Source organism: Asterias amurensis, chromosome 22 (assembly GCF_032118995.1).
Source record: "Asterias amurensis chromosome 22, ASM3211899v1".
Classification (NCBI taxonomy): Eukaryota; Metazoa; Echinodermata; class Asteroidea; order Forcipulatida; family Asteriidae; genus Asterias; species Asterias amurensis.
This window is the reverse complement of record NC_092669.1, coordinates 2,928,574-2,955,650: the sequence shown is the minus strand read 5'-3', so window position 1 is coordinate 2,955,650 and position 27,077 is coordinate 2,928,574. Positions and strand designations below refer to the sequence as shown.

At 40.4% G+C, this 27,077-nt stretch overlaps 3 protein-coding genes across 3 annotated transcripts in view; 2 read left to right on the top strand and 1 right to left on the bottom strand.

Moving 5' to 3' along the window:
- The window catches only part of LOC139953953 (choline/ethanolaminephosphotransferase 1-like), a 36,194-nt gene extending 23,992 nt beyond the window's left edge, over positions 1–12,202 (top strand). The window contains exons 9-18 of the mRNA XM_071953563.1: positions 1,271–1,425; positions 1,886–2,074; positions 3,308–3,423; positions 4,092–4,190; positions 5,482–5,547; positions 5,964–6,044; positions 7,032–7,142; positions 7,929–8,024; positions 8,465–8,575; positions 9,654–12,202. Of these exons, the coding sequence (XP_071809664.1) occupies positions 1,271–1,425; positions 1,886–2,074; positions 3,308–3,423; positions 4,092–4,190; positions 5,482–5,547; positions 5,964–6,044; positions 7,032–7,142; positions 7,929–8,024; positions 8,465–8,575; positions 9,654–9,698 (1,069 nt within the window). The 3' untranslated portion in view covers positions 9,699–12,202. The remainder of the gene's footprint in view (positions 1–1,270; positions 1,426–1,885; positions 2,075–3,307; positions 3,424–4,091; positions 4,191–5,481; positions 5,548–5,963; positions 6,045–7,031; positions 7,143–7,928; positions 8,025–8,464; positions 8,576–9,653) is intronic.
- A 1,758-nt stretch (positions 12,203–13,960) lies between these two features.
- LOC139953720 (1-aminocyclopropane-1-carboxylate synthase-like protein 1) lies at positions 13,961–21,906 on the bottom strand. The gene is made up of 12 exons (XM_071953246.1): positions 21,272–21,906; positions 20,656–20,715; positions 19,867–20,013; positions 19,610–19,676; positions 19,083–19,180; positions 18,229–18,306; positions 17,931–18,031; positions 17,359–17,500; positions 16,921–17,062; positions 16,176–16,318; positions 15,669–15,822; positions 13,961–14,902 (listed from the first exon to the last, which is right to left on the bottom strand). Exons 1-12 carry the CDS (start codon positions 21,392–21,394, stop codon positions 14,868–14,870), a joined length of 1,290 nt encoding a protein of 429 aa, XP_071809347.1. The 5' UTR covers positions 21,395–21,906; the 3' UTR covers positions 13,961–14,867.
- Positions 21,907–23,455: 1,549 nt separating this feature from the next.
- On the top strand, positions 23,456–26,847 carry LOC139953703 (archaemetzincin-2-like). The gene is made up of 2 exons (XM_071953224.1): positions 23,456–25,112; positions 25,554–26,847. Exons 1-2 carry the CDS (start codon positions 24,288–24,290, stop codon positions 25,845–25,847), a joined length of 1,119 nt encoding a protein of 372 aa, XP_071809325.1. The 5' UTR covers positions 23,456–24,287; the 3' UTR covers positions 25,848–26,847.
- The last annotated feature ends 230 nt before the right edge of the window (positions 26,848–27,077 follow it).

Sequence of the window (27,077 nt, the reverse complement as noted above, 5' to 3'; positions counted from 1 at the left end):
TGCGAACCAACACGCTCGGCCATGACTCTCATAAATGGCCGACCGTGTTAGTCGACGAGATAAAAAGAAAACCATGCAATTTCGAGGCATATATGTGTAGATCATTGTATTCTACTTTTACCACATCTTTCAACCCATATGCATTTGTTGTGATACTGCTACTCAGACATCACAGCATTTTATAACAAACGGTTACAAACGCTTTTTATAGACCATCTCGCCCGATCCAAGGCAACGTGTTCCTTTAAACAAATACAAACAAAAGCTTGAAAGCAAAGTGTAAATGTACAAAGTTCAAAAAATGCCAGGTTTCGGTTGAGTTTGAATAAACTGTGATCATTGACTGTGAGAAAAACGGTGTAAATACAAGCTTGTATGACGGCTAAACAAATATTTGCTTTTATCTTTTGAAGGGGGAGGGCTGACAAGTTCTTTGTTAAGGCTGACATTGAGCAAATTTCTAATAGAACCAAACTATTTCCATTTCTACAATTATATGATTAAAACAATCGAATGGTTCCGAAGACCGAATGGTTCCCCAGCCGTGACACTGTGTCTTTGAGCAAGACACTTAACCATTGCTTCGTCCTTCGGATGGGACGTAAAGCCGTTGGACCCGTGTGTTGTGTAACGCATGTAAAAAAAACCAGTGCACTTATAGAAAAGAGAAGGGGTTCGCCCCGGTGTTCCTGGTTGTGGCTGCTTAATGCGCCGTAGCACCTTGTAAACCCTTATAAGGTGCTAAATAATTGGGTCTCAGAATTCATCACTGCAATTATCTATCTTTCTGAAAATTGTACTCAGCGCCTTGAGTACCTTGTTTGGTAGGTACGTGCGCTATATAAGACTTCGATATTATTATTATTATTAAAGACCAAAGGTAAACTTTTCCTTTTTTACACATTCCCAGTGATGTTCTACCACACTATTTAAAGCATCATTACCACACTGAACTTTTTCTGTCCCCCTCTCTCTTTCTAGATGTTAAATTTAACATCTATTACATGTAAATCATTGCGGTAACCGCTGCTAAAGCAGGATTTGAACTGCCTCTAGCTACGACAATCTCATTGGTCTAGCTGTTATAAGACACTGCTCTTGAATTGCATGAGGTCATGGGTTTGAATCTCATCAAGTAGTTATGCTTAGTGATTTTTGTTCACAGAACTCGGGAGGTTTGGGACAGTACTGAGTATACAACGCTAACATACATAAAGTGTGTGCGTAAAACCAACATTAATATTTTCTTTTACCTGTTTTTGTTTTGCAGAGACTATGCACTGGTGTCCCTTGACGAAGCATCAGCATTCATGCAACGAAGCATGGTGGCCGCCGGTGCAAAACCAAGCCATGCAAAGGACTTGTCTGCCCTGCTGGCTTGTGCGGACTATCGGGGACACTTCAGCCATGGAATGAACAGACTCAGTAAGTGTAATCACTAGTACCCAAACCACGGGGTATGGAGGAGGGGGACTAGTGCCTAGATGGGTGTGTTTGATTAGCTGCTTCCCTGTGTCGACCCCGCGGTGCTCTCATTCGGGTGAGCCCCTGACAAGAGCTAATCGAACGATCACTCGCCCTCTCATGGTGACTTCATGCCCCTCGGGCCAGCCCCAAGTGACCCGTTCCACAAGCAGGGCACTGGGGGCTGACCCGGGTGAGCCCCTGGAATGATGTCAAAGCTATACGGTCATACCGGGGGCAGATCAGGGTCGACCCGGGGAAGCAAATCGAACGCACCCTATATGAAGGATGCAAAGGCAGACCTGATACTTCATGGAGGCAACGGAGGCGAATCCCCTTCGTTGCCTCTGTGAAGTATCAGGCCTGTGTGCCTGTATGGAATCTTTAATAAGATATTTTTTCTATTTTATTTCCCCATCAGAAATGTATGTAGATGATGTAAAGAGTGGCACCACTGCCAAAGACGGGGAACCAGTGATCCTGAAAGAAATGGCAGGCACAGCATGGGTGGACGGCAACAACGTACTCGGACCCGTCGTGGGGCGATTCTGCACAGATCTAGCCATCAAGAAAGCAAAGGAAGCTGGAATAGGAATGGTCGTGGCAAAAGGTTGGCAGGAATAACTTTAACTAAAATTGAACACCAGAGGGGGCTAAGTGCCACCATAGACAATATTTGGCAATACCCCTTGATTCCTAACTAGACCAGAATGCACCTGGTTCAAAGCCTAACGCGCGCCCCTGAGTAGACCTTATCGCAAATACTCGGTTGGCGCGCTGTATGCGTTGAATGAGGTGTATGCTGGTCTAGCTAGTGCTCAAGTTTGATCCCTAGCTAGACCAGCTTGCATTTCATTCAGCAATTACAGGGTGCGTTCGTGTAGCTTAATTCTCTGGGTCGACCTTGCAGTGCTCACTCGGGTGAGCCCCTGACAAGAGCTAATCGAACGACTAAACTCGCCCTCTCGTGGTGACGGCATGCACCTCAGGTCACCCCCAAGTGACCCACTCCACAAGCTGACCCGTGTGAGCCCCGTCAAAGCTATCCAAACGAACCGGGCAGCCCGGGGTCAACCTAGGGAAGCTAAACGAATGCACCCCACAGGAAGAATAATTTGTATTTGTTGTACACAATCTGAGCAACATTTCTGACAGTATCATTTCTTAAATTAAACTTTTTAGGTGATCAAAAACTTACATCATTTTTTGTGTTCGCATTTACTTCAAAATGAAATGATTTTCAAAATGCTTTATACTTTTTTATTGCCGTTAATTTTAGTAGATTTTTACTAGGGTGTCATGGCTTAGTGGTTAAGAGCATCGAATTCAAGTTCTGGTGCTAATTCACCGGAGTGTGGGTTCTAATCCCGGTCGTGACACTTGTGTCCTTGAGCAAGATACTTTACTAATAATTGCTTCTCTTCACCAAGGGGTATAAATGGGAACCTGCGAGGGCAGAGGTTGACATTGTGAATGAAAAAGCCTTTGGAGCGATATAAACTGTTGCCCAGGTTGTGTACTGAGAAACATTAAATGGGACGTTATTGGCCCTATGACCAGGGCACTAATGTAAAGCGCATTGATACGAATATTGTAAAATGCGCTATATAAGAATTGGTTAATAAATTCCAAATGCATACTTCCTGTTATTAAAGAAGGTATTTGCTTTCCACTTTCTAATAGATGGAAATTCGCATCGGGAAAAAGAATGTTAACTTTGGTTTTACCCATAATTATAAACCCATGTGTGTTAGCACTGTATACTCAGAACTTTCTTGAGCTCTGTTAAAAAATCTTCTTTTTTTTTAATCGTAAATATTTACTTTTTATTTTTGTATGACAGGGTCTAATCATTACGGCATAGCAGGTTGGTATACCATGCGTTGTGCTGAAGCTGGCCTTGTTGGTATGTCAATGACAAACACATCTCCACTGGTCGTGCCAACTCGTGCAAGAAAGGTTAGTTTGTTTTGGTGTTAAAGGCAGTGGTTACTATTGTTAATTACTCAAAATAATTATTGGCATAAAACCTTACTTGGTAAAGTGTAATGGGGAGAGGTTGATAATATAAAGCATTGTGAGAATCGGCTCCCTCGGAAGTGAAGTAGTTTTGGAGAAAGAAGTAATTTTTCGCGAGTTTGATTTTGAGACTTCAAGTTTAGAATTTGAGGTATCGAAATCAAGCATCTGAAAGCACACAATTTTGTGTGACAAGGGTGTTTTTTTCTTTCATAGTTATCTCGCAACTCCGACGACTGATTGAGCTCGAATTTTCACAGGTTTTGTTATTTTATGCATATGTTGAGATACACCTAGTGAGAAGACTGGTCGTAGACAATAACAAATAGTGTCCAAAGTCTTTAAATCATTTTGTGCTCTCAGTTGGTACCACTCGAAATAAAAGAAAGAGATTTGAGGTGCTGCCAACATGTTGCCCCCATTCTTTTTTATTTGGATGTTTCTGTTAACTTGTAACCTTCTGTTAACTTGTAACATTGTATTTTTGTTGTCTATTGTTGTTACGCTCTTACTTGTATGTATTCTCCTTATTCACAGGGTAAACAAATATGCTTTTCTGATGACAATAAATATTTTAAAATTTGATTTAATCTTTAATCTTTACCCAGCCCCTCTTAGGTACAAATCCAATATCCGTCACCGCTCCAGCCGAAAACGGCGACAGTTTTGTGCTGGACATGGCAACTTCCACCGTGGCTTTAGGAAAGGTAAGAGCTTAACCCTCTCACTCTTGGTACCATTTTTCCAGAGAGTTGACCAACCATTTGAAACCACTCAACCTCACAGGCTGTGTAGGGTGGCTCAACCTCCTCCACAAGACTTAGTCTTTGAAAAGCAATTGTAACCGTTTGTTATAAAATGCATAATGGGTTGAAAGATGTTGTGAAAGTTGAATACAATGATCCACACTAACATGCATCGAAATTGCAGGGTTTTCCTTTTACCTCGTCGACTAACACGGTCGACCTTTTAAGGAAGTCTCCCATAAATGGCTGGCCGTGCTAGTTCGCAAAGTAAAGGGAAAACCATGCAATTTCAAGGCATATTTGTGTGGATCATTATATTGGACTTTCAAAACATCTTTCCAACCATTTTTTTTTAACAAAACGGTTACAATCGCTTTTTATAGACCAACTTGTCCGATTCAAGGCAATGTGTTCCTTAACAATGATATACTACTGCAGGCTGGCATAGTTTATCAACCATTAAAGAACTGTGGATTGGTCAGACAGTAGGAGGGTTGACTGTATACTATGTAGATTCATTCACCAAGATACATGTTGCAGGCTTGAATGGTTTATTTATCTTTCAAAACCGCAGTGCCTGATATTAAATGGTCAGACAGTAGGAGGGTTGACTATGTGTAGTGCATTCATCACATGATATCTTATCACTGTGGCTGGCATAGCTTATGTATGGTTCAAAACTACAGGGGCTGATATTAAATGGTCAGACAGTAGGAGGGTTGACTATGTGTAGTGAGTAATTGCTTTCACCACATGATATTGTAATAATGTATCCTTTATTAAGTGCGGTAGTTACCGTTTCTGCTCTACCAGCCAGGCCTCGGATGGTTGATACCCAAGCCTACTTCCGTATGGTCTGTAAAGGGGGTAACCCTGTTTCAGCCCAAGGAGTAGGTGGCAACGGCCCCTGGAAGAATAGTTGATTGTTGACCACACCTTAAAGTGGTCTTCAGGCCTTGTGTCTCTACCCAGGAAAAAATTCAGGAAAAAAATCAATGGGATTTAATGGGATCCCATTGAAAATTTGAATGGGATTAATGGGATACAATTGGATTGGGGTGGAATTTGGGACATATTCAACCGGATCTAATGGGATCCACAGGGGATCCCATTGAATCCCATTGAAACAATGGGATCCCATTAAATCCCATTCAAAATATCAATGGGACTCAATGGGAATTTTTTCCTGGGTAGCAACTTGCATAACAAAAGAAATTAACATTTATTTCATTGATGTTCTTCACCTGTCTAGATAGAGCTGAACAACATGAAGCAAGTTCCAATTCCTAATGGTTGGGGAACAGATGCCACTGGACAGGTAGGTAAAGTACAGGGCCTTATTTTTGGGCTTTGCAAACCGTGAGCAAAGAAGTGGCGCTTGCAGAAGCAGGAACTCCAGGCTTACGTCAAGTGTATTTTGCAGGTTAGCAGGGAATTTCGGCTTGTGCGCATGCATAGTGTACTTTACTAGGCATTCTGCACTTGACTTAGGAATTTGGCGCTTGTAAGCCGTGCACAATTAGCGTAAAATGGGGATCGCAGAGCCATGAAATTTGGCCCTGCTTTGTAACTCGATTTTTCACCTCTTTTGAGTCTGGTTCAGTAGTGGAGAAAGTGAAAAATGCTTGTAGTATGGCTTTAAATAAAAACAAGTTACAGCTTTGGTAATCTAGTCAAAACTGCTCTACTGGTATGCTTACTATCTTTGAATCAATTTGTTCCCTTTTTTTGTAGGAGACTTTGGATGCGTCGCAGGTTTTGTCTGGTGGGGGCTTGTTGCCCGTAGGCGGATCAGAAACCTCTGGGGGATACAAGGTAAGATTGGTGCTGCCCAAATCCGCCTTAATCTTGCCCTTGCCCTTTGGGTTGGTTACCCTCACACATTGAAGATAGTTGCACTGTGGACACATTTAAAGACAGTGGACACTGTTGGTAATTAATAAAAATTATTATTAGCATAAAACCTTACTTGGTAACAAGTAACGGAGAGCTGTTGATAGTGTAAAACATTGTGAGATATGGCTCCCTCTGAAGGAACTTAGTTTTCAAGAAAGAAGTAATTTTCTACGAATTTGATTTCGAAGCCTCAGATTTAGAATTTGAGGTCATTTGGTGTTTGGTCAGCAGGGTGTGGGTTCGGATCTCGGTCGCGACACTTTCTACATAAAATTGGGGAGGTAGTGCTTTCTGCTCTACCGGCTAGGCTTCAAATTGAAGATACCCAAGCCTACATTCGTATGGACTGTTAAAGGGGTAACCCTGTTTCAGCCCTAGGAGAAGGTGGCAATGGCCTCTGGAAAAAATAAATGTAGCCCACACCTTGAAGTGGCCTTCAGGCCTTGTGTGTCAGGCAACAAAAAAGGGTAACGGAACATGTAGATTGTGTCGGTGCAAAGTTTAGGTGCGTCGGAACATACTAGTTGTTAAAACATAGGGGTGTGTCGTAACATTTTAGGGCAGTCGAAAGTTCAAAACGTCTGTCTTCCTAATAAAACAATAACTTGATGTATAAGCAATTTAACTAAGAAGCCTTGCCCACTCTTCTTTCAAGTCCATCATCTGTTTTTATTCAAATGTTTGGCCAGGATTGGGCGCATCTCAATTCTTCTCGTTTGCTGCCGACAGGTCTTCAAGGCAGCTCCTCAAGGTCGGGGCATCGTAGAAGGTTTGACTTAGTTTGAGGTGATGTGCCACAATCGCATTTGGTGTCGTCATCCTAAGCTTGTATACCCCTGTAGGGTGACGACGGGAAGAGCTCACAATAACTGCCTTTTTTAATTGTTTTTTATTCTATTTTTTCAGGGTTATGGACTAGGTATGATGGTAGAGGTCATGTGCGGTATAATGGCTGGAGCTAACTTTGGTCCCTTCGTAAGAAAATGGAAGGCTAAAACAGACGCGCAGGCTAATTTGGTAAGCATAGATCAATCTAGTGTTCTCATTTTTTTAACAAGATCATTTCAACAAAATGTAAACTGTAGACAACCAATGTTTTGATTTAATCTTGATTTCAAACTGCTTCTAGCTACTGGGCAACCTCGGTGGCCTAGTTGGTATGACACTGCTTTAGAATTGCAAAGGTCATGGGTTTGAATTCCACCCGAGTAATTTGCCTGTGATTTTTTTTTACAGAGCTTTGGAAAGTACTGAGTATACAGTGCTCAAACACATCTGTGTTTACTAAATGGGTTAAATCAAAAATTAATATTCGTTATCCCCAATTCAAATTGTAAATGTTTCTCTTAAGTTAAAGGAACACGTTGCCTTGGATCGGTCGAGTTGGTCTTTGAAAAGCGTTTGTTATAAAATGTATATAGGTAGAAAGATGCTGTAAAAGTAGAATACAATGATCCACACAAACATGCCTCGAAATTGTGCGGTTTTCCTTTTACCTCGTCGACTACACAGTCGGCCATTTATGGGAGTCAAATTTTTGACTCCCATAAATGGCCGACCGTGTTAGTTCGCACAGTAAAAGGAAAACCACGCAATTTCGAGGCAAACTTGTGTGGATCATTGTATTCTACTTTTAAAACATCTTTCCAACCATATGCTTTTTATAACAAACGGTTAAAAACGCTTTTTTATAGACCAACTCGTCCGATCCAAGGCAACGTGTTCCTTTAAGAGAAAGTACTATTTTGAAAATGTGTTTTTGGAACTGTTTTTAATCTAGTTTGTCACCGTTTTGTGTTTTAGGGGCAGTGTTTTATTGCCATTGACCCAGAGGCTTTTGCTCCTGGTTTTCCGCAGCGAATGTCAACTCTCATGGGGGAATGCAGAAACACTGAACCAGTAAGCGGTTTCAATTCATTTTATAATAATCTTATTGCAAAATTAAAGTAGCCTTGCCTTTTTAGAGACAAAATTCCATGCCTAGAAATATTTCTGTGTAGAATTGGTACTGATATGAATTTGATGATTCAGATCTTTCACACTGAAACAGTTGTTGTTTTTTCGGTTTTGATAAGTACTCCTGTAGCTTGCTTATAAAAGGGTCTATGTACTTTTTGTAGGACAAAAAGCACAATGTCCACATATTTCAAAAACTTTTCTCAAAAACTACAGCACCTCAGCAAGTAATGTTTTAAGGGAAGCTCTCTGCTATCATTATCTTCAAACAGTGTAAGTTTAATGTTAATCTGTGGACATTGTGTTTTGTGTTACAAAAAGTACCCAAACCCTTTAAAGAAAGAACTCTTCCAATCGTTATTTTTGCTTTCTGCAAACTTTAGGCAGAAGGGGAGACAGAAGTCCTTGTTGCAGGTGATCCAGAAAGGAAACACATGAAGAAAGTTGACGCAGATGGCGGAGTTTTCTACCATCGTAACCTCATCCATGAAATGGTAAGATGAGAAATGATAATAACAATAGTGGATTCTTATAAAGGGCTCATAACCGTCACTCAGTGACGCTCAAGGGGCTTCAACATACAGTATTTCCGTGCAAGGTATGTGGGACCTACTCCTTTTTGCACCATGTAATGGTCTACAAGGTGCTGTGGCGCAATATGTACCAGTCAAACCAGGAACACCAGGGCAAACCCCTTCTGTTTTCGATAAGTGCACCGGGTTCTTTTACGTGCATTACACAACACACTGGACGTCCTATCCGCAGGATGTAGCATCATGGTTAAGTGTCTTGCTTAAGGACACAGGTGTCACGACTGGGACTCGAACCCACACTCTGCTGTTTAGAAACACCAGTGCGCGGAATTCTGCGCTTACCATCATGATTCCACGCTTTCGTGCCAGCATCAAATTTCTGCGTCAGAATTCGTAACGCATTCGCAGGAATTATGAGCCGGGCCTTAGTTTGAGGTTGTATGCTCCCCAGGGAGTTAAGAGAGTTTGGTCAAAGTACCCGGTGTATACTAATAATAATAATAATAATAATAATAATACAGCATTTATCGAGCACACTAAATCTGTGGAACATTCAAAGGCGCTGGTCAAAGAACAAGAAGAAAACTTCACTCAATATCTGCAAAGGCTAATCTGAAGAGATGGGTTTTGAGAGAATGTTGGAATCGAGAGATGTCATGTGCGTCCTTGAGATGTTGAGGCAGAGAGTTCCAGAGGCGTGGTGAAATGTTACTGAATGCCCTGTCCCCATAGCTGGATAAACGGGTCAGAGGAACATAGAGCATGCTGCCAGATGACCTCAGACTTGGCCTGGCACTACGGGGCCGAATCATGTTCTGTACTACAGGGAAAATGATGTTGTGAAGGGCCTTGATGTACATGTAGCTACTAGATATGTGCACTATATGAGATTGAGAACCAACTATCATTTTTATGGATCCTTTTTAACTCAACGTTTTGCCTGTGGGTTTTTTTTTCTTCATAGAACTAGCTAGGGAAAGTACACAGTGCTTACAATGTATATGTAGAAATTCGTATTTTGGTGGTGTTTATTTTTTAGGAAACTATGGCCAAGGAACTCGGAGCAGAACCAATGAAATGCTGAAGCTGGTTTCGAGAATTACTCCTACAAGATGTCTAAATGCACAACTCACTTCAAACAGTTATTCTGCAAGTATTCTTGAATTCTATTGCATTTTTAATACAGTCACAGAGGTATATTTTTTTGAGGCTCTATAATTATGTAAATTTATGCGTCATATGAGGCAGTACTCTCTGCCTTTTTTCATCTTACTCAGGATTCACATGTCTTTTTTTTATAAAGAGCTGCCTATTATCATATGGATACAGACATGATACTCTCCATACTTTAAGTCTGATTTCCGATTTTGTGCGCCTTGGAAAAATCAGACAATTTTGATTAAAAAAGTAGCCTGAAAATTTTGTAACCATATTATACCATAATAAGAAGTAACTAATAGTAAACTTTTGGGTACTACCATAGCCTTGATCAAGGCTGTTGACGTACTGTTCCCCGGCCCGGTTCGCTGCACACGCATGCAGTGCATACACAAATGTACATTACCATACATTGTACAGCGAGAACAGTATAGCGTAGTCGTGAGTACGGTCGTGTCTTTCTACTTTCAACCTCGCACACGTGGCTCAAACTTAGGAAGTACCCATGTACCGTAAGTGTACCGTATACAGATGGTACATGTACATGTACAGTAAGTATGTGTACATACGCTGTATACGTATTATATGCACTGTGTTATGTATGGGGGTGCACTGGTGGAATTCAGTGATGGGGACTGGGATTTTGCAGATCGCGGCTGGCTGTAGCGCCTTGATCAAGGCTAGTACTACCATGAATAATATCTCGTTTGAAGGAGGGCTCTGAAAAGAGCCGATGTCTCGACATTTCAAACAGTTTACGCTGCTCGACTTTAGGAGTAGCTTTGGCTTTGATAGCCAGATTGCCGCGTCATCTTGCGTTTAGCCCCGCCCATCACACCGAATTTGTTCTCACTACATTCTAAAAAATGGTGCCGACTGGGCTCAAACTGTGTGCCAACGGAGTGGACATACGGTAGTAGGAACTTTTTACGGACTGACTGGGTTTGGTCGGAATGGTGCTCCCGGATGTTGAGCCTGCTGAAAGTTTTCATTCGACCGGATTAGCGTACTGGATTGGTCACTTATCTGTGAGAGATCAATAAAGCTAGTAGAAATACCACAAAGAGTTCTGAACTTGAATGTGTCTAATGATCAAATCAGATTTGTATTGATAATACATCGACATTTATTGAAATTTTGCATTTTATTTGTTATTTAATTTTTTGCTCTTAATATAATCTTCAAACCGTTTGGTTTGGTGTGAAATATTTGCATTTCATTGAATTGTATTGAAATTTATAGAATTGTAATGTTTTTGCTCTATCTTTTATATAATCTGCTGATAGTTTTGGGTGAAATTATTTGCTTTATGGGGATTTGAACCTCTGCCAGTGACATAAGGAATCTGTCCCACTGATTATCTCCCCCACATCCCATATGGAAAATATACATGGACTTTAGGAGAATTTAAAAGAGGGCGATATCAAAAGAGGGCGCTATCAGAATCTTGCCAGTCTACTGATTTTGCCTAGGGACAAATTTCTTTTTTTGATCACACTGAGTATAGCTTATGGTTAAAAATCAAGGATACGCTGTAAAGTGACAACATTTCGCGACGAAATTCAAATAAATTTCGATACTCTTAGGTTACAGTTTATTTTCTGGAGAGTGAATTAATCACTTGTTTTATATTAAACAAATTGTGAACGAAAAAGATGATCATGTAATGTCGAAATTGCACATAGCTTTCAGTACTTTGTAGTTAGTTGGTTGATTACTTTTTTTTTAATCCTTTGTAAGGAAAGTAAACTGGAGGTTCAAACATTTTCTTAAAGATACAAGAATTTCGGATGCAATTCTTGTGAACAAATTGAAACACAAAGAACCGCAGATAGGGGAATGTAAAATCCCGTAATTTAGCCGGGATTTCGAGGGGAAGTTGCCTACCATTATTGCAGGGATTTATAGTTTTGCTCGTTGATGATGTTACTTGAGTCGCACAGGTCAAGACTTTCCACTTTCATTTCGAGATGACTTGCAAATATTATGTCAGTCGTACCCTGTTGTATAGATACAGGTACATCGTCTTTGTATTTTGGAAACAGTTTAACAAACTTAAATTTTAAACACACAGTATTTCGCGAGGTATTGAGGCTGAATGAATTTACCAAAACGCATCACATTAGCTTCGCTTGGCTATTGTTTACCGTAGTTTTATCATTGGTATGAACATGGAGGAAATGCTAATTTATTCCTCCATGGTATGAAGAAGACAACATACTAAAAAGGTGTTTATATGGGAGAGTGTGGTTTGTTGGGATATTAACTGATTTTTTTATATACATCTTCTATTTTTTAATATATCAATTTAATTGATATGATGGTTTTTTAATTGTATAGTGTTGATTGCTTTATAATTAGACATTGTTAATGTGATTGACTGGATTGTAGCTATAGGTATCCTTTGTCGAGGGGAATAAAAAATAAGTAAAAAACAAAAAGAAGTATTTGTCTTTTGATTTGATCCAAGCATGATCTAAGGGTATACACTACAGCGGCGGATCCCGGGGGACGGCAACGCGGACACACTGTGTTACATTTTTCTTGAACTAATAGTTAAAGGAACACGTTGCCTTGGATCGGTCGAGTTGGTCTTTGACAAGCGTTTGTAACCGTTTTTTATAAAATGCATATGGGTAGAAAGATGTTGTAAAAGTAGAATACAATGATCCACACAAACATGCCTCGAAATTGCGTGGTTTTCCTTTTACCTCGTCGACTAACACGTCGGCCATTTATGGGGGTCAAAATTTAGACTCCCATAAATGGCCGACCATGTTAGTTCGCACAGTAGAGGGAAAACCACGCAATTTCGAGGCAAACTTGTGTGGATCATTGTATTCTACTTTTAAAACATCTTTCCAACCATATGCATTTTATAAAAAACGGTTACAAACGCTTTTCAAAGACCAACTCGACCGATCCAAGGCAACGTGTTCCTTTAACTGCTACACAGCATAATATCAACGTCATTACAGCGTCAGACGATGGCGATGGAAACGTTGTTTGGACGCCTAAGCCTGACGTTAAATCGACTTGATTTCACCCGGCGTGTTTGGCCTCCGCCCAGATATTTTCCATATGGGCCCAATATATGGGCTTGATACCTTGGTCTGCTTATCACGTGAATGCCAATTCTAGGGAGTGCTAGGTTGTTCACAACAGGGTGCCCGCCCATTAATAAACCGAATGACCGCAGGTTTAACACAATGGGAGACTTTAAGGCGCTAGGTGGCAGCAGACTTACCAGGTAAGTTTCCATTGTTTACGTAGTTCTGAGCACGCGCATATTACCGAGAACAATGGATTTTACCTGGTAAGTCTGCTGCCACCAAGCGTCCTGAAAGTCTCCCATTCTAATGAACTGGGAAGTTGTAGCAGCTATAGTCTGGAATCTAGACGTGTTTTTGGTCAAAATACTGTGCCAAACAGAGCCATCACAAGAGGTGCCCAGCTCTGCTAGCTTGATGACGTCACACTCGTCATGGGGAAAACCTTTTAGGGCGGCATTAAAGTCATCGGTTACAGTTATAAATGAGTACCAAAAAATTTACCAATTCAGCCCCCGATTTCACGAAGCGCTGCGACGCGTCGCAAGTGCAAGTTGCGACCGTTTACACGTCGTAAGTTGCCAACTCGTCGCAGCCGCGACGTGTCTTATAGGTCTGCGACGCATCGCAAACCCTACGATGCGTCAGTCGCTACATACGATGAGTTTCGGGCAAATCGGGGGCTGCTCTTGTAAAGGATCAACAACAGATTCACATCAACCCATAGATGGCGAACATTTTTCCTCAGTGGTATATTTAGGTAAACTTTGATGATAAAAATTACCTTGTTTGAAGTGACGGATAATGTGATTGATAAACTTAGCGCTGCATCTAATTCGTGAAAATGTCTTTGGTTTCATCCCTCAACACGGAAGACTCTAAGCTACAGGCCATGGAGTTATTTGACAGGGTAATCTTTGTGAAGTGTAGGTAGGGCCTGTCTGCTTGTAATCGTTTGGGGGGGGGGTTTCGTCGCCAGTCTCACTTGTCTGCTATTTTTCATAAATACCTCAGACATTTTCGCTATTCCTATTTTCGCTATTCCGGACGTCGTACATGTACATACTGTTAATCACATTGCACTCTGTTGCTTTGAATACCTTTTTGCTTTATTTTTGTTTTCAAGAAATGTTTTTAAATTCACTTGTACTATTTATATCCCATGATGATTAATAATAATAATATGAATAAAGTAATTAAAAGGGGACAACATTTTTACTCAATAGGTCATCAGATCTGCAAGAGGATAATGAAAGAGAAAACACCAATAATGCACAATATTGTGTGTGCTTTTATAGATGCCGGATTAAAGGCTTCAGACCTGGGCCCAATTTCATAGAGCTGCTAAAGCACAAAATTTTGCTTCAGCAAAAAAATCCTTGCTTAGTAAAATCAGATTACCGGCCAAGACTCCACTCAATTGTTATGCTATGTTAACAACAACCAAATACCAGTCACAAGCAATGTATAATGGCAAGAAATTTTTGCCAGTAACATGTGAAAAATAAGCGAGCTATTGTCGTGCTTAAGAAAATTTTTGGCTTAAGCAGCTCTATGAAGTTGGCCCCTGAAGTATTTTTTTTTGTGAGAAATTTCCTCTTTCTTGAAAACTTCGTTAATTCAGAGAGAGCCGTTTCTCACAATGTTTTATACTAACAACAACTCTCCATTGCTCGTTACCAGTATTTATGCAAAAGCTACAGTCAATTACCACCTTCAAGAAGTGATGCTCTGTTTTGAGTTTATATTTATTTATTTATTTATTTATTTGTGTCGTGCCAAATCCATTAAAGATGCTCCCATTGGTCGTCGAAAGTGCGAGATAATGATGAAAGAAAAACCACCCTTGTCAAGCGATGTTTGTTGTGTTGTCATTTAGCCTTCGAGAAAGACTCTGCTAGGGACAAAAGGTCAGGCCATTAACTATTTTTTGAACTTAGTATCCAGTAAGACTTAGGACTACAATTAAACAATTATGATTTTATCCTTGATAACAACCGTAAAATAAAGGAATACAGTTGAACTACTGACGGCAGAGTGTAAGCCTAAGACTGCATTGCTCGCTGGATTCGTTCCAGAGCTGTGTTTAAAAAAAATCAAACAAAACTTTAAATTAACTTATGATGAACAACGAAAACGAACGGCAAAACTATAACAAAACAAAATAGTAGAGTTGTATGGACATCAAAGCATTGCAGACAATGTAACATAGAATTACGGACGCCTACACTCCACAACTTGGTTTTAATAAAGGCTGACAGTTAAATCGTAGCACCTTGTAAACCCTTGTAAGGTGCTAATCATTGGGTCTCAAAAATTCATCACTGCAATAACCTATCTTTCTGAAAGTTTGTATATACTCAGCGCCTTGAGTACCTTGTTTGGTAGATACGTGCGCTATATAAGGCTTCGATATTATTATTATTATTAAATTGTGCCAGCCTGGACATCATCCGTATGGACTGTAAAGGGGGTAACTCTGTTTCAGCCAAATGGCAACGGCCCCTACAAAAAAATAGTTGATTGTAGCCCACACCTTGAAGTGGTCTTACGACCTTGCGTGTCTGGCGACTTGCATAAACAAAATATATATAAAACACTTTGTGCATGTATTTGCAAAGTATACAGTCACCCCCCCCCCATACTGTCTCACCATTTAATTCCATTCACTGTGGTTTTGACGGATAGATAAACTATGCCAGCCTGCAATATGATATCATGTGTTGAATGCATCTGCACAGTACTCAGTCAACTCCTACTGACTGACACTGTGGTTTTAAAATGATAACCAAATTATTGTTCTTGAATGTAGATCATGTGTGGATTATAATTATTAATATACATACCGAGTTCTAGAATGTCCAGCTTGCGAGCAAATACCACGCGGAACCATCCTCTTTCACTACCTCGGCATAGTAGAGACGGAGAGAACTCGACACCTGTCTTGATTAACTTGTGATGGAACTGAATCTCAGCCTCAGCAGTGGGTGCTGAAAGAAACTGTAAAACGAAGCATTGACATATAGATAGATTTTAAAGTTAAACAAATGTTGTTTCATGTAAAAGTATAATATCGTGTAGAAAGATATGGTTCTGGGAAGAAGGGGTTGAGATTAATGGCAGGTGATCCCAAAAGTTTTTTTGTCTCTATTTTCATCGCTTTTAAAACAAACGATTCTGTCCACGTATATAGATTACGATACCTACCTATATAGAACTTTTGTTTAGTAACAAAACAGCCCAAAGATGGACCAAATATGGAGCACTGCGGCACCACTTTCATAGTAAATGTAGAGATTTGTCCTACAGCAGACAATGTCATGTTTCTCTCACAAACGACGTATGGTACAAACCTTGGAAAAATCAGCCCAAAGATAGAGCCCTGCGGGTCCCCCGTGAAAGGGAACGCCAAGTTTTTTCAGTCCAGCGGTGAAGTAATCAAAAGCTTCCTTTAGTCTTTTCACCGATGTCGGCAAAAAGACATCGGTACACCAGTCTGAAATAAATCATGACAATTGGTTTTTAGACTATGACATCATTTTATAGAGAAATATTTACTTGCATCGTGGATCTAGAAAGTCATAAATTTGTAGCATTACTTGACAATTTTCATGCAAAAGATTGTAAAAATCCAATGTGTGGTTCAGGACATATGATTTTTTTCAAACTTCCTGTTTGAACTGGAAGTCGGGACCAAATGGGGTCACACTTTGTTTATGGTTTGTTTGGCTCTTAATGACATTTCAGATGATGTTTGAATTGTACAAATCAAATGGGCGGTTCAGGATTTTTTTTTTACATTGGATTGTTACTTCCCGTTTGAATCGGAATGATCAAACAGGGTCAGGTGTAGCATTTGTTTGGATTTATAAAAGCCTATCAGATGATGTTTGAAGTGAACAAGTCAAGCTTGTGGAGTCTAGGAGTGCGTGTTGGCGACCCCAACCAAAAACTGTTTCGGTTGTTGGTCGTTGGTTCTGCTGTTCAGACTGAACGATAACCGAGTTGTGAGCTCGGTTACCGTTTTGGTTATGACGTCAGAAACAGTTTTTGGTTGGGGTCGCCAAAACGCACTCCAAAGTTCTAAACAAACGTCACCTGTATCTGAAAGTAGCTTTGCCATCATCTTCTGCCATCCTGTTGGAACCGAATGAAAATGTGCAATGCCATTCAGGGATTGAAGGACGTCCTTGTTCCAAGTGTAGTTCACAGAGGTTCGCATCCCACCCATTGCTAGATCCTACGGAGGGAGTAGGGTAAAGGTGGAACAGCTGCATGTAAATATACATTGCTTTAAAGATAGTTTCAACAAGGACAAAACATGTCTCTCTTTTTTCTTCTAATATTTTTCCATGGAGGAAATTATTTATTAAAACTTGAAACAACTCCTCACTTTACGAATAACGCAAACATGCTGAAAACATGTTGTACATGCTCCATAAACACTAGCACTTAAAGGTGGAAATCGTATTGTGATGGTGATTTTAATTAATCTAAACCACATGCAATACGACTTGAATGGAGACTAATCAATACCTTGCTGAACGTCCAGATGAAGTGAACTTTCTGTAAGTCTGGTATCTCGTCTTCTTTGAATTGGAAGATGCTATAGTGATCGACACCCTCTTCAAAAATGCAGTTCATGTAAACCTCATCTAAGACTACGTGAAGATCGTGCCTGTCGATGTTAAAAAGAGGACCTGTTTAAACCAAGCGACTTCGGCTACGGCTTTGGATGTTTGCTGCAACGTAAGAGAATAGGCCTTTACAGCAAGCCAGCCATAGCCACTGCTCATAGAGGATAAGAAAGAGACAAGGCAATCGTATACCCAAAAACCTTGGAAGATTGTGACAAAGGCCATGTCACACAAGGCAACAAATTCCCGGCAATCTCCAATAAAGAACATCGATTCAACAATTCAGTTTTCTCATGACTTTCTTGGGGATAGTGAGTTTTACAGCAAAAAGAATGTCTCTTGTGCCAAAGTGTTCCGTTTGCATACAGTGCAAAATGGTTGCCCCACAGAAACAATTGCCCTGTAACAATTGCCGTTTGACATGGCCCTAAGATTTTCTGATGTTGCTATTGGAACAGCTTACTTACTTACCTGTTGGCAAACTTGAGTAAATCTAGAACCTGTTGTCTGCTGTAAACGTCTCCTAGTGGATTGTTGGGGTTTACAAGAAAGAGGCCCTTGACAACTATTCCCTATATTATTTTGATAAGAAAGAAGAAAGAAAAAAAGTACTACATTTTGGTGTAATAGTTATATTGGGCCGCACATCACCTAAAATTTGACTTTCAAATCGGGAGTTTTAATACAGTTATAATTATTTATACATTAATATATTTTTTCTCTAGTTTTTCTCTATAGGTTTTATATTATATTTCTATATAAAACCTACCTCTTGTGTTGCCTTCTTGTAAGCCTGCTCAGCACGCTCAACAGTCAGTTCAAATGGTTTGGTTTCGTCAGATTTCGGCTACAAAACAAAAATAATGACTTTATTTTGAACGCTTGTTTAACAATAAAAAGTTGCAGATTTTATTGGGCCATCGTATAATGCAACGTAATATTTGTGCGTCGTGCGTCTTGCGTACACACGGCAGACTGTGAGGAGTACGAACAAAAATGGGAATTTCTTAACGTTGGGAGCTGCATTATTTCATGAAAATGACGGATTTGTGAAGAACATATATGACGACCAAAACCCACCGCAGAAAAATATATGCTGCCATGGAATGTGAATCTGTTGAAATTAGTGGCTTGTTGCAGGTAAGATTTGAGTTATGAAGCTGTGAAAATTTTCCGCCCCAGAAATGTACCCTGATGTCCAGGACGTCACTGTAGTACAAAACGAAAGAGTAAGGCCGCCAGGGCTACCACTGAACCTACGTATATGCATCATGAATATTCACGTATTTTTACGGTTGCAGCGAATACCCAACGGCCGAACACTTCCCCTTTCATTCATGACATGCACTTAGCTTGTAAAAAAAATGGCGAACGTGTTCCGTCGACCAAGGGCGTTTAATTTACTGCAAGGACGGTTTTGCACGGGGCGGACACGTGCATATGCAAATGTGTCCGGGCGGACACAATTGCATTATGCAGCAGCGTCCGGGCGGACACGACTGCATTTGCAAAACCGTCCGGCGGACGTTATTATATGCAAGTCCTCTGTTGTCGAAACTTAAACAACACTGTCACACGGAGTTATGAAAAAAGGGTTTTGCGATGCGACGGATGAAAACTTACCTCGCTAGAAAGTGGAATCGGGTAAACGTTAACATCAAATCGTACTTTGAGAGATCTGTGGATGCCGTAGTAATATGGAGCAGGTACAAGTACGGCCTCTGAGGGAACACAAATGATACATTACGGTAACAGGCCGGGTCATGCCCCCCCCCCCAACCATCCCCAAATAGACCTTATGCATTGACGTCATACAGCCGCCATCTTAGAGGTAAAACAATGGGTGCGTTCGTTTAGCTTCCCCGGGTCGACCCCGGTGTGTGACGGGTTTTTTTTCCAGGACGAACGTGGATTATTATCTGCACACGTTCGTCCTGGAAAAAGAAAACGCCACACACCGGGGTCGATCCGGGGAAGCTAATCGAACGCACCCAGTGACGAATGACAACCTCCTTTTGACCACTATATAGTGAGGGCGCCCTACTGAAATGACGTCATGTGCATACGGTCTTTTACAAAAATGCAAATGATGTCTGGTATGTATTTCGCTATAATCTCTTATAAAATCTCAGACTGTTGACAAAGTTTACCTCCAGCGTCGCAGATGATATGCCCGAAGGCCTCTAATCCCGAGTCAGCGCCGTTCAAAACCGCCATCTGGTAAGGAAATCAAAAGTCAAAATGGCGAAACAGTTATACTGATTAAGATAAAATTATTTGACATAAAAAAAAATAACCTTTTTTTTATAGGACCAAGGTATAATAGCAAAACAAAGCTTTAAATTTGAAGCAAATCTGTCAATAACAACACAAAAAGTATGTTTTTTAATGGCTCAGGCAGCCGTACTTTTGTTGGATCGACGGGCATAACGGCTCTTGTTGTAACGCGTAGGTATTTTGCGATGGCTTCTTTGAGTTCTGGAACACCTCCAAGTTCGGAATACATAAACATGTCATCGGCCCAAGTCTCTGGTTGTACCGTGCATTTCTGCATCTGATGAGTATTAAAGTAGACAAAGAAAGAAGTTATCGTGGGATTTAAAAACAGTGGACACTATTGGTAATTGTCAAAGAGTAGTCTTCACAGTTGGTGTATCTCAACATATATGCATAAAATATCAAACTTGTGAACATTTGAGCTCAATTGGTCGTCGAAGTTGCGAGATAATAATGAGAGAGAAAAACACCCTTGTCACACGACGTTGTGTGCATTTAGATCGTTGATGTCGAGACCTCAAATTCTAAATCTGAGGTCTCGAAATCAAATTCATGGAAAATTACTTCTTTCTCGAAAACTATGTCACTTCAGAGGGAGCCTCTTTCTCACAATGTTTTATACCATCAACCTCTCCCCATTACTCGTTACCAAGTAAGGTTTTATGCTGATAATTACTTTGAGTAATTACCAATAGTGCCCACTGCCTTTAAGGCATTGCAGACTGTTGAATGAGGTGCATTGTAGGATATATATAGATCAAATTTGGATACCAGCAAGACCACAATGCACCTAATTCCAAGCTTTACGCGCGCGCCCCGGTATTTGCGAAAAGGTCTATGGCGTCTGTTAAGGCACGCCCTCATTGTCAGAATTGTTACTGATTGGCAACTGTAATAACATCTCAATTAACACACTTACCTTTTCTCGAAGTAAATCGAAAACCAATCTGTTTTCAGATATGCTCATGTTTATTACACCCTGTAAAAAAAAATGGGAAAAAATAAGATTGGGGGTAATTTTACATTATTGTTATTATCCAAATTTAAGTACCTGTAACCACCTTACGGCCGTGTCCGAACTTGCAGTTACAGCTATATACGGCTCGATTTCCATGTCAGGCATGTAGCCGCCAATCGATCAAAGAACCGATCCATCGATGCAAAAGACCAATCGATCGACGTATTAAGTACCCACCTATCAACGGAAGAAAATCGATCAGTGCAAAAGACCGATCGATGTGTTGATCGGATTAATTGCCTCTTTGGCGTTCTATACAGCTGTGCACTTTTGATTGTGTAGTCGACCATCCATGCAGGTCAGATGGTGTCTAACAGACCAGCACGCTGGAATTGAGGGGAAACCAGACTACGAAGTAGTTCTACAATCATGCACCGGCCTTGCATGGAGTATTAATGCATGGGATGTGCATAACAGGTAGTTGAGGTAGGCCTACGAACCACTCTATAAAAGATACGGACACCCAAAACCTAGCTCTATGGGTTAACTAGCTCTATGGTTAAAGCGAAACTCTTACGTCTTTATTACTGGAGCAGTCGAACTCCTCGGCGCTCAGAACACCCCCACTCGGCGGCATGATGAGATTGTCCTCGTACTTGAGCATTGCTTGAATTCTCTTCGATAAGTTGGACGACGCCATATTTGCTAGGTATTAGAAGAAACTTGGGTAGAGCTTTATAGACGCCACAGCCTGCACCCTGTGAAGTTGCCTCACGCCTGGTCGGTTATCCACGCAACAGTAAACTGCCTCGGCGAAAGCCCTGAAGTGAAGTATATATTCCTTTGCACCGGTGACCTTCGCTGGCCAATCAATTCAACAAAGATCAGAAACTATGGCTGGCCATATGCTTTGACCTGGTTTCTATAATAAATAACAAATGTAACTGTCCTGGTCTTCTGAAAAGTTCGTCGCACTGTCTATGTGACTGTAGGGGTGGGTGTGGGTGTGTGTGTGTGGTGGTAGATTTTGTACTGGACCGGTCTTATGCGAATTGTGATGGATGTGCTAAACAAATAAAAATAACAATAATTTGGGATTGAAAATCCCCCTATTTAAATAAATGGAATGGTCTATGGTAAAACATCAAGACCGTTTGACAACTGTATAAAAAGGGCGTTCTTTCATAAGTATTTAATTTTTTAATTTTTCTTTTTTTTTTTGCAACCGGGAAACACACACAGAACAAAGTCCGAGACTATTACCCGCACGTTAAGCTATGAATGTAAAACTGAACCCCTATACTCTAAAATGGGAGGGATTAAAAAGTTAATCCAAAGGATTATTTATGTAGGGACCAATTCATTTTTAGATTAAAAAATAAATCTTTTAGATTTGAACTTTAAGTGCTTCTGATTTGTTTTATAAATCATAAATAATGGATTGGTTCCTATACAATCCTTTGGATTAACTTATAAATCCCCCATTTTAGGAAACAATTTTTTGTTTTATTAATTATGAACAAACTAGCTCTGGTGGCGTATGGCCGCTGGTGCTGCATTCTAAGTTGCATGAATGCATTGACTTAGTGTTAGCTATTTGGGGGCTTTTCCTTTCTCCATGATCAGCCTAAAATTTGTTAAGTGTTTCTCCCTCCACTTCAGCCTAAAACTGGAGGGGCACATGCCCCTCACCGGTTCCATGGTAGCCTTGCTCAAGGCAGTCGCATTATTCGCTCTGCATCTGAAAATACGCAGCTGTAAACCCACCCGCCGTATACCCTGTGCATGGTGTGTGCGATCACACCGAATGACCCACCCGTATACACACTGTCACATCGCACGAATACCGTTCACACGAATTCGGGTCATCTCGTACCCAAGTCAACTCGTACCCAAGTCAACTCGTACCCAAGTCAACTCGTACCCAAGTCATCTCGTACCCGAGTCATCTCGTACCCGAGTCAACTCGTACCCGAGTCATCTCGTACCCGAGTCAACTCGTACCAAATAAATTTTTACAAAATTTTGGAGTTTCAACTCGTACTGATAAATATTGTGATTTATTTTTTATTTTTTTTTATTCATTGTAATGATTTCTTTTTGTCATGTTGCAGATACATGTAAAAAGATAATCAGAACATACGCAGATGAATGAATTGAATGAATTTTTATCATGAAATTTTCTAATGGGAACCCTTTAACAAGAAAAACACGGAACATTTGCGTACTATACATTGTATGTTTTTATATTGAATGAGTTTGTTTTTAAGTAAAAAAGAGAAGAACTTAAAAAAAAGTTAACCCTTTTTATGTCTCATATGTCTTTATAAGCACCAAACACCGAGAAAAAAAAAAAAGTCAGAAGAGAGATGAACATCTAGCATTATTTAAAACGAAATTCGTGAGAAGGTATTATTTTTAATAAATAAAAGTGAGTAGAACATCAATTTTATTTCCCGTCGCTTATATAACAAAATCACGCCGCACGGATTCTCCGTATCGGCATACAACGTACGTTATACGGTACGAGTTGACTTGGGTACGAGTTGACCCGGGTACGAGTTGACTTGGGTACGAGTTGACTTGGGTACGAGTTGACTTGGGTATAATATTTTGGGTACGAGTTGACTTGGGTACGAGTTGACTTGGGTACGAGTTGACCTGTTTCGGTTCACACAAGTCATCGCACTCGTACACCACTAACCGCATGCGGAGGTCGTTGCTGCCTGACGGCCTCCGCATGCGGATAGTGTACGGGGGCATCGTGTCGTGCGATGTTACGCACAGTGAATACGGGTGGGTTTTACGCACAGTGAATACGGGTGGGTTTTTTATACAGCGGCGGTCTTTTTTCGGAGTGAATAATTCGACTGCCTTGAGCAAGGCTAGTTCCATGGATGATAACATAGCAGTAACTATAAAACACAAACAAAATAAGGGCGCGATTAGATTCTGAACAAGCTGTAAAATGCGGGCAACACATCGCCCCACCAGCCCACAAAAAAATAAGGAGAAAACAGATTTTGAGAGCTAAAGCCCCCCCGAGTGTAAAACAACTTGTGCCCAATTCGGAGGCTGTTGACTTTCAACTTGATGTATTTAGGATGACAAAGGCCCCTGAAAAGTTATTGCCGAGATTTGTGGGTTCAAGATTGATTCTCGGATGTTTGGGGGAAAATGACACTCAGATACGACAGGGGTGCTGCCCCATTTGGCTTGGAACGGGCCCAGGGACTCAATTATTATTAAACTATTGGGCAGAGGATTTTAAAATGTTCAAGAGTTCAAAAGCTTATGAATAACTGTCCTTTTGTAAAAAGCTGTGAGACTTCCAAGTATTTGTCGCAGTATATTTTTGAATATTAAGCATTTGGCACTGGGAATGCTATCGGGAGTGGCACCTTTCTATTCCTTTAAAAAAAATAGCTACAAAATTAATAGACTTGCACTTGCTGGCCGATTGGTGGCAGCATTTATAAGCATTGTTTGTGTTACTCGTTGTTGTTGTGGTGAGAAAGTGGGTGTGCGTCCGTGCAGTCCGTGTTGTGAATTGTGATCAATTAATTAGTTCGGTACAGAACAATTAATTAGCTATGTCCTTGTCGCTGTTATGTTCCAATACACCAGAGGGTAGACGTCGTAAAGATATCAGATATCTTGTGTATGACTTGAGTAAGTTTGATGAACCAACTCAAAAACTATTCAGGCTTGCAGCCGATTGTCTTTCAAATTCAACTTCATCAACAAGTGATAATGAAGATGATGGCGGATGTGAAGAGACTGGATCCCGTGGGAAGCTATTTCAACATAAATCACCAGTGCCTAAGATGGGACGCCAGACCTATAAAATGTGGAAGGCATCATTGGAGTTAAGCATGGGACTTTTCAGCAGAGCAGACCTTCTTGACAAGCCAAAAACCCTCCACTTTTGGCCTCTTGAAAACTTCCCTGATGCTGTCACGTCAAATTTTAGAGTTCCTGGTTTCGACTTGATCAAATTCTTGGTCCATTTTCTGCAAACTTATTTCCCGGGTTTAGACGTCAGATTAGAAAATCTGCATGATATCAATTCAGACGACAGCAATCTCGTTAGCCGGTACCACAAGAAAACAAAGAAAAAGCAGTTTCTTGTGTCGGACTTGTATTCGCAGTTACACTCTTTAACTGGTACACTGAAAAGAGACTTCATACTTGGTTGGACGTGGACGGATCTGTATCCAACGGAAGAACTTAATTTTGTTTTAGGAGAGGCGTCGTTTGTGCATCGTTGCGCTGTACTCAGTTTCGGTCGGTACGAACCTTTAAGCTACAAGGTTAACGAAGATTTGGAAACGGTCCAAGGCGTCGATGATGATGTCGAAGAAGACGAGGCTTCATCTGTTAGAGTGGACGGAGATCTTTTATGGAAATTACTGCGGGTAAATTTGTTGTGAGGATTTTTGCGACGCACTTTACCATAATCTTCACTTACAGTTACACTACAACAACAAAGAAATTCATTATTCAAAACATAGGCCTACTGTAGGCCTAAAGAAGCCCAGTTCATACTTCCTGCCAATTTTGACGTCACATGACTGTTTTTGCAGTGAATGTTTCGCATGATTTGGATGCAGTTTAACTGTTGCGAGATATTCTTTGCGTATTTGTCATATTAACATTCATTTTGCATTCTCAGCAAGTATGAACCAGGTTTTGCTGTCAGTTCAAACTAAAATTGTATTTCAAACGATGCAATCTCAAAAAAAAAAAAAAAAAAAAATGTTATTGTGAACTTTGACAATTACCAATAGTGTCCACTGCCTTTAACTAATGTAATAGGCCTAAACTTGAATCCACTTGTTTTTTTCTCCAAATTACAGGTAGCAACACATGAAACTTCTCATCTCTTTGGTCTCAATCATTGCGTGTTCTTCGAGTGTTCCATGAACGAGAGCAAGTCAATCTCCCAGGCACTGAGCCAGCCCTTTTTCCTCTGCCCAATCTGTCTCCGTAAGCTTCAACGCTTCTTGAAGTTTGACGTCAAGGAACGCTACAAGGGGCTCTTTGAGGTGTGTCGGACGCTTCAAGAATTTTATCCATCGCCCGGAATGGAGAGAACTTGTCAGTGGCTAGAGAGGTGCATGACATTTTTAAATACAGAAACGGATCATTGACCAAACTTTGTCATCATGACATGTCACTGTCATTTTGTCATATCAACTCTCATTATTACACAGTTGCTGTGACTGCCCAAATAAACCCGTTTATTTTGTAACAGGAATTTTAGAGAATTTGTCAGTGGCTAGAGAGGTGCATGATATTTTTAACTACAGAAACGGATCATGATAAATTTTGTCATTGGCATGACATGTCATTGTCATTTTGTCATACATACAATCAACTCTCGTTATAGCATGGTCATCGGGACTGGCCAAATGACCTACTTTTATGACAGGATTGTTTTAGGACAACAAGGCAAAGAAACACAAAGCAGTAAATGAGATTTGGGACTTCACAATGTAAATAGTTATAAGCAGAGTTTCATCACAAAAAATATTGCTTAAAAATGTCCTGCTTAGCAGAAATGAGCAGGATACCAGTTACAACTTGTACACAATACATGACAGTTTGGCTGGTAACCTTATTTCGGTAAGCATAATTCTTTAGTGCTTAGCTGCTTTTTATGATACAGCAGCTCTATGATTGGGTCCAGTGCTCTTTATAACGAGAATGAAATGTACATTTTTACAAGCTGCACTCCTGAGCTGATAAGCACAACCAAATATTGCTTAGCAAAATAAGGGTACAAGCCAAACTACTATTATAATATCACATGTACAGTTTGTGACTATCCTTATTTTTGCTAAGCAGAAACTTGTTAAGCAACATTTTCTGCTTTTAAGCAAAGCAGTTATATGAAATTGGAGATTTGTCCCCCATATGGCGAAGTTCGCTTAAACTTCTTCTGACCACGCCCTCTTCTAAATCATCCTTATCTTATTATGTTAATTTCCCATATGGGGACCAGAATCTCCAGTGGACAGATTTTCCAGGGACACCAGCATAGAAATCCAAATAATTATAGATTCAACAAAATCATTTTATTTCTCAACTAAATTGAGCGGAAAACAAAATTGTTTTGCAATTCATCACAGCAATTTTAAATTAAAATAAACAAGGATATTTTAAATTTTACATTTTTGAAATGAGTTATTTGTGCCCTGCACATGTGCAGACTTCCGATTTTTCAGTTTTGTTGCAATTGGAGTTTCATCTTTCAAATCCCCCCCCCCCCCAATCCCCACCCGCATCCCCAACCACAAGACAGTCACCTCTGTTATTGTGTTACAGCGCCATCAACGACTGCATCCGAATAAGCAATTCAAGGAATAGTCTGATCAAAG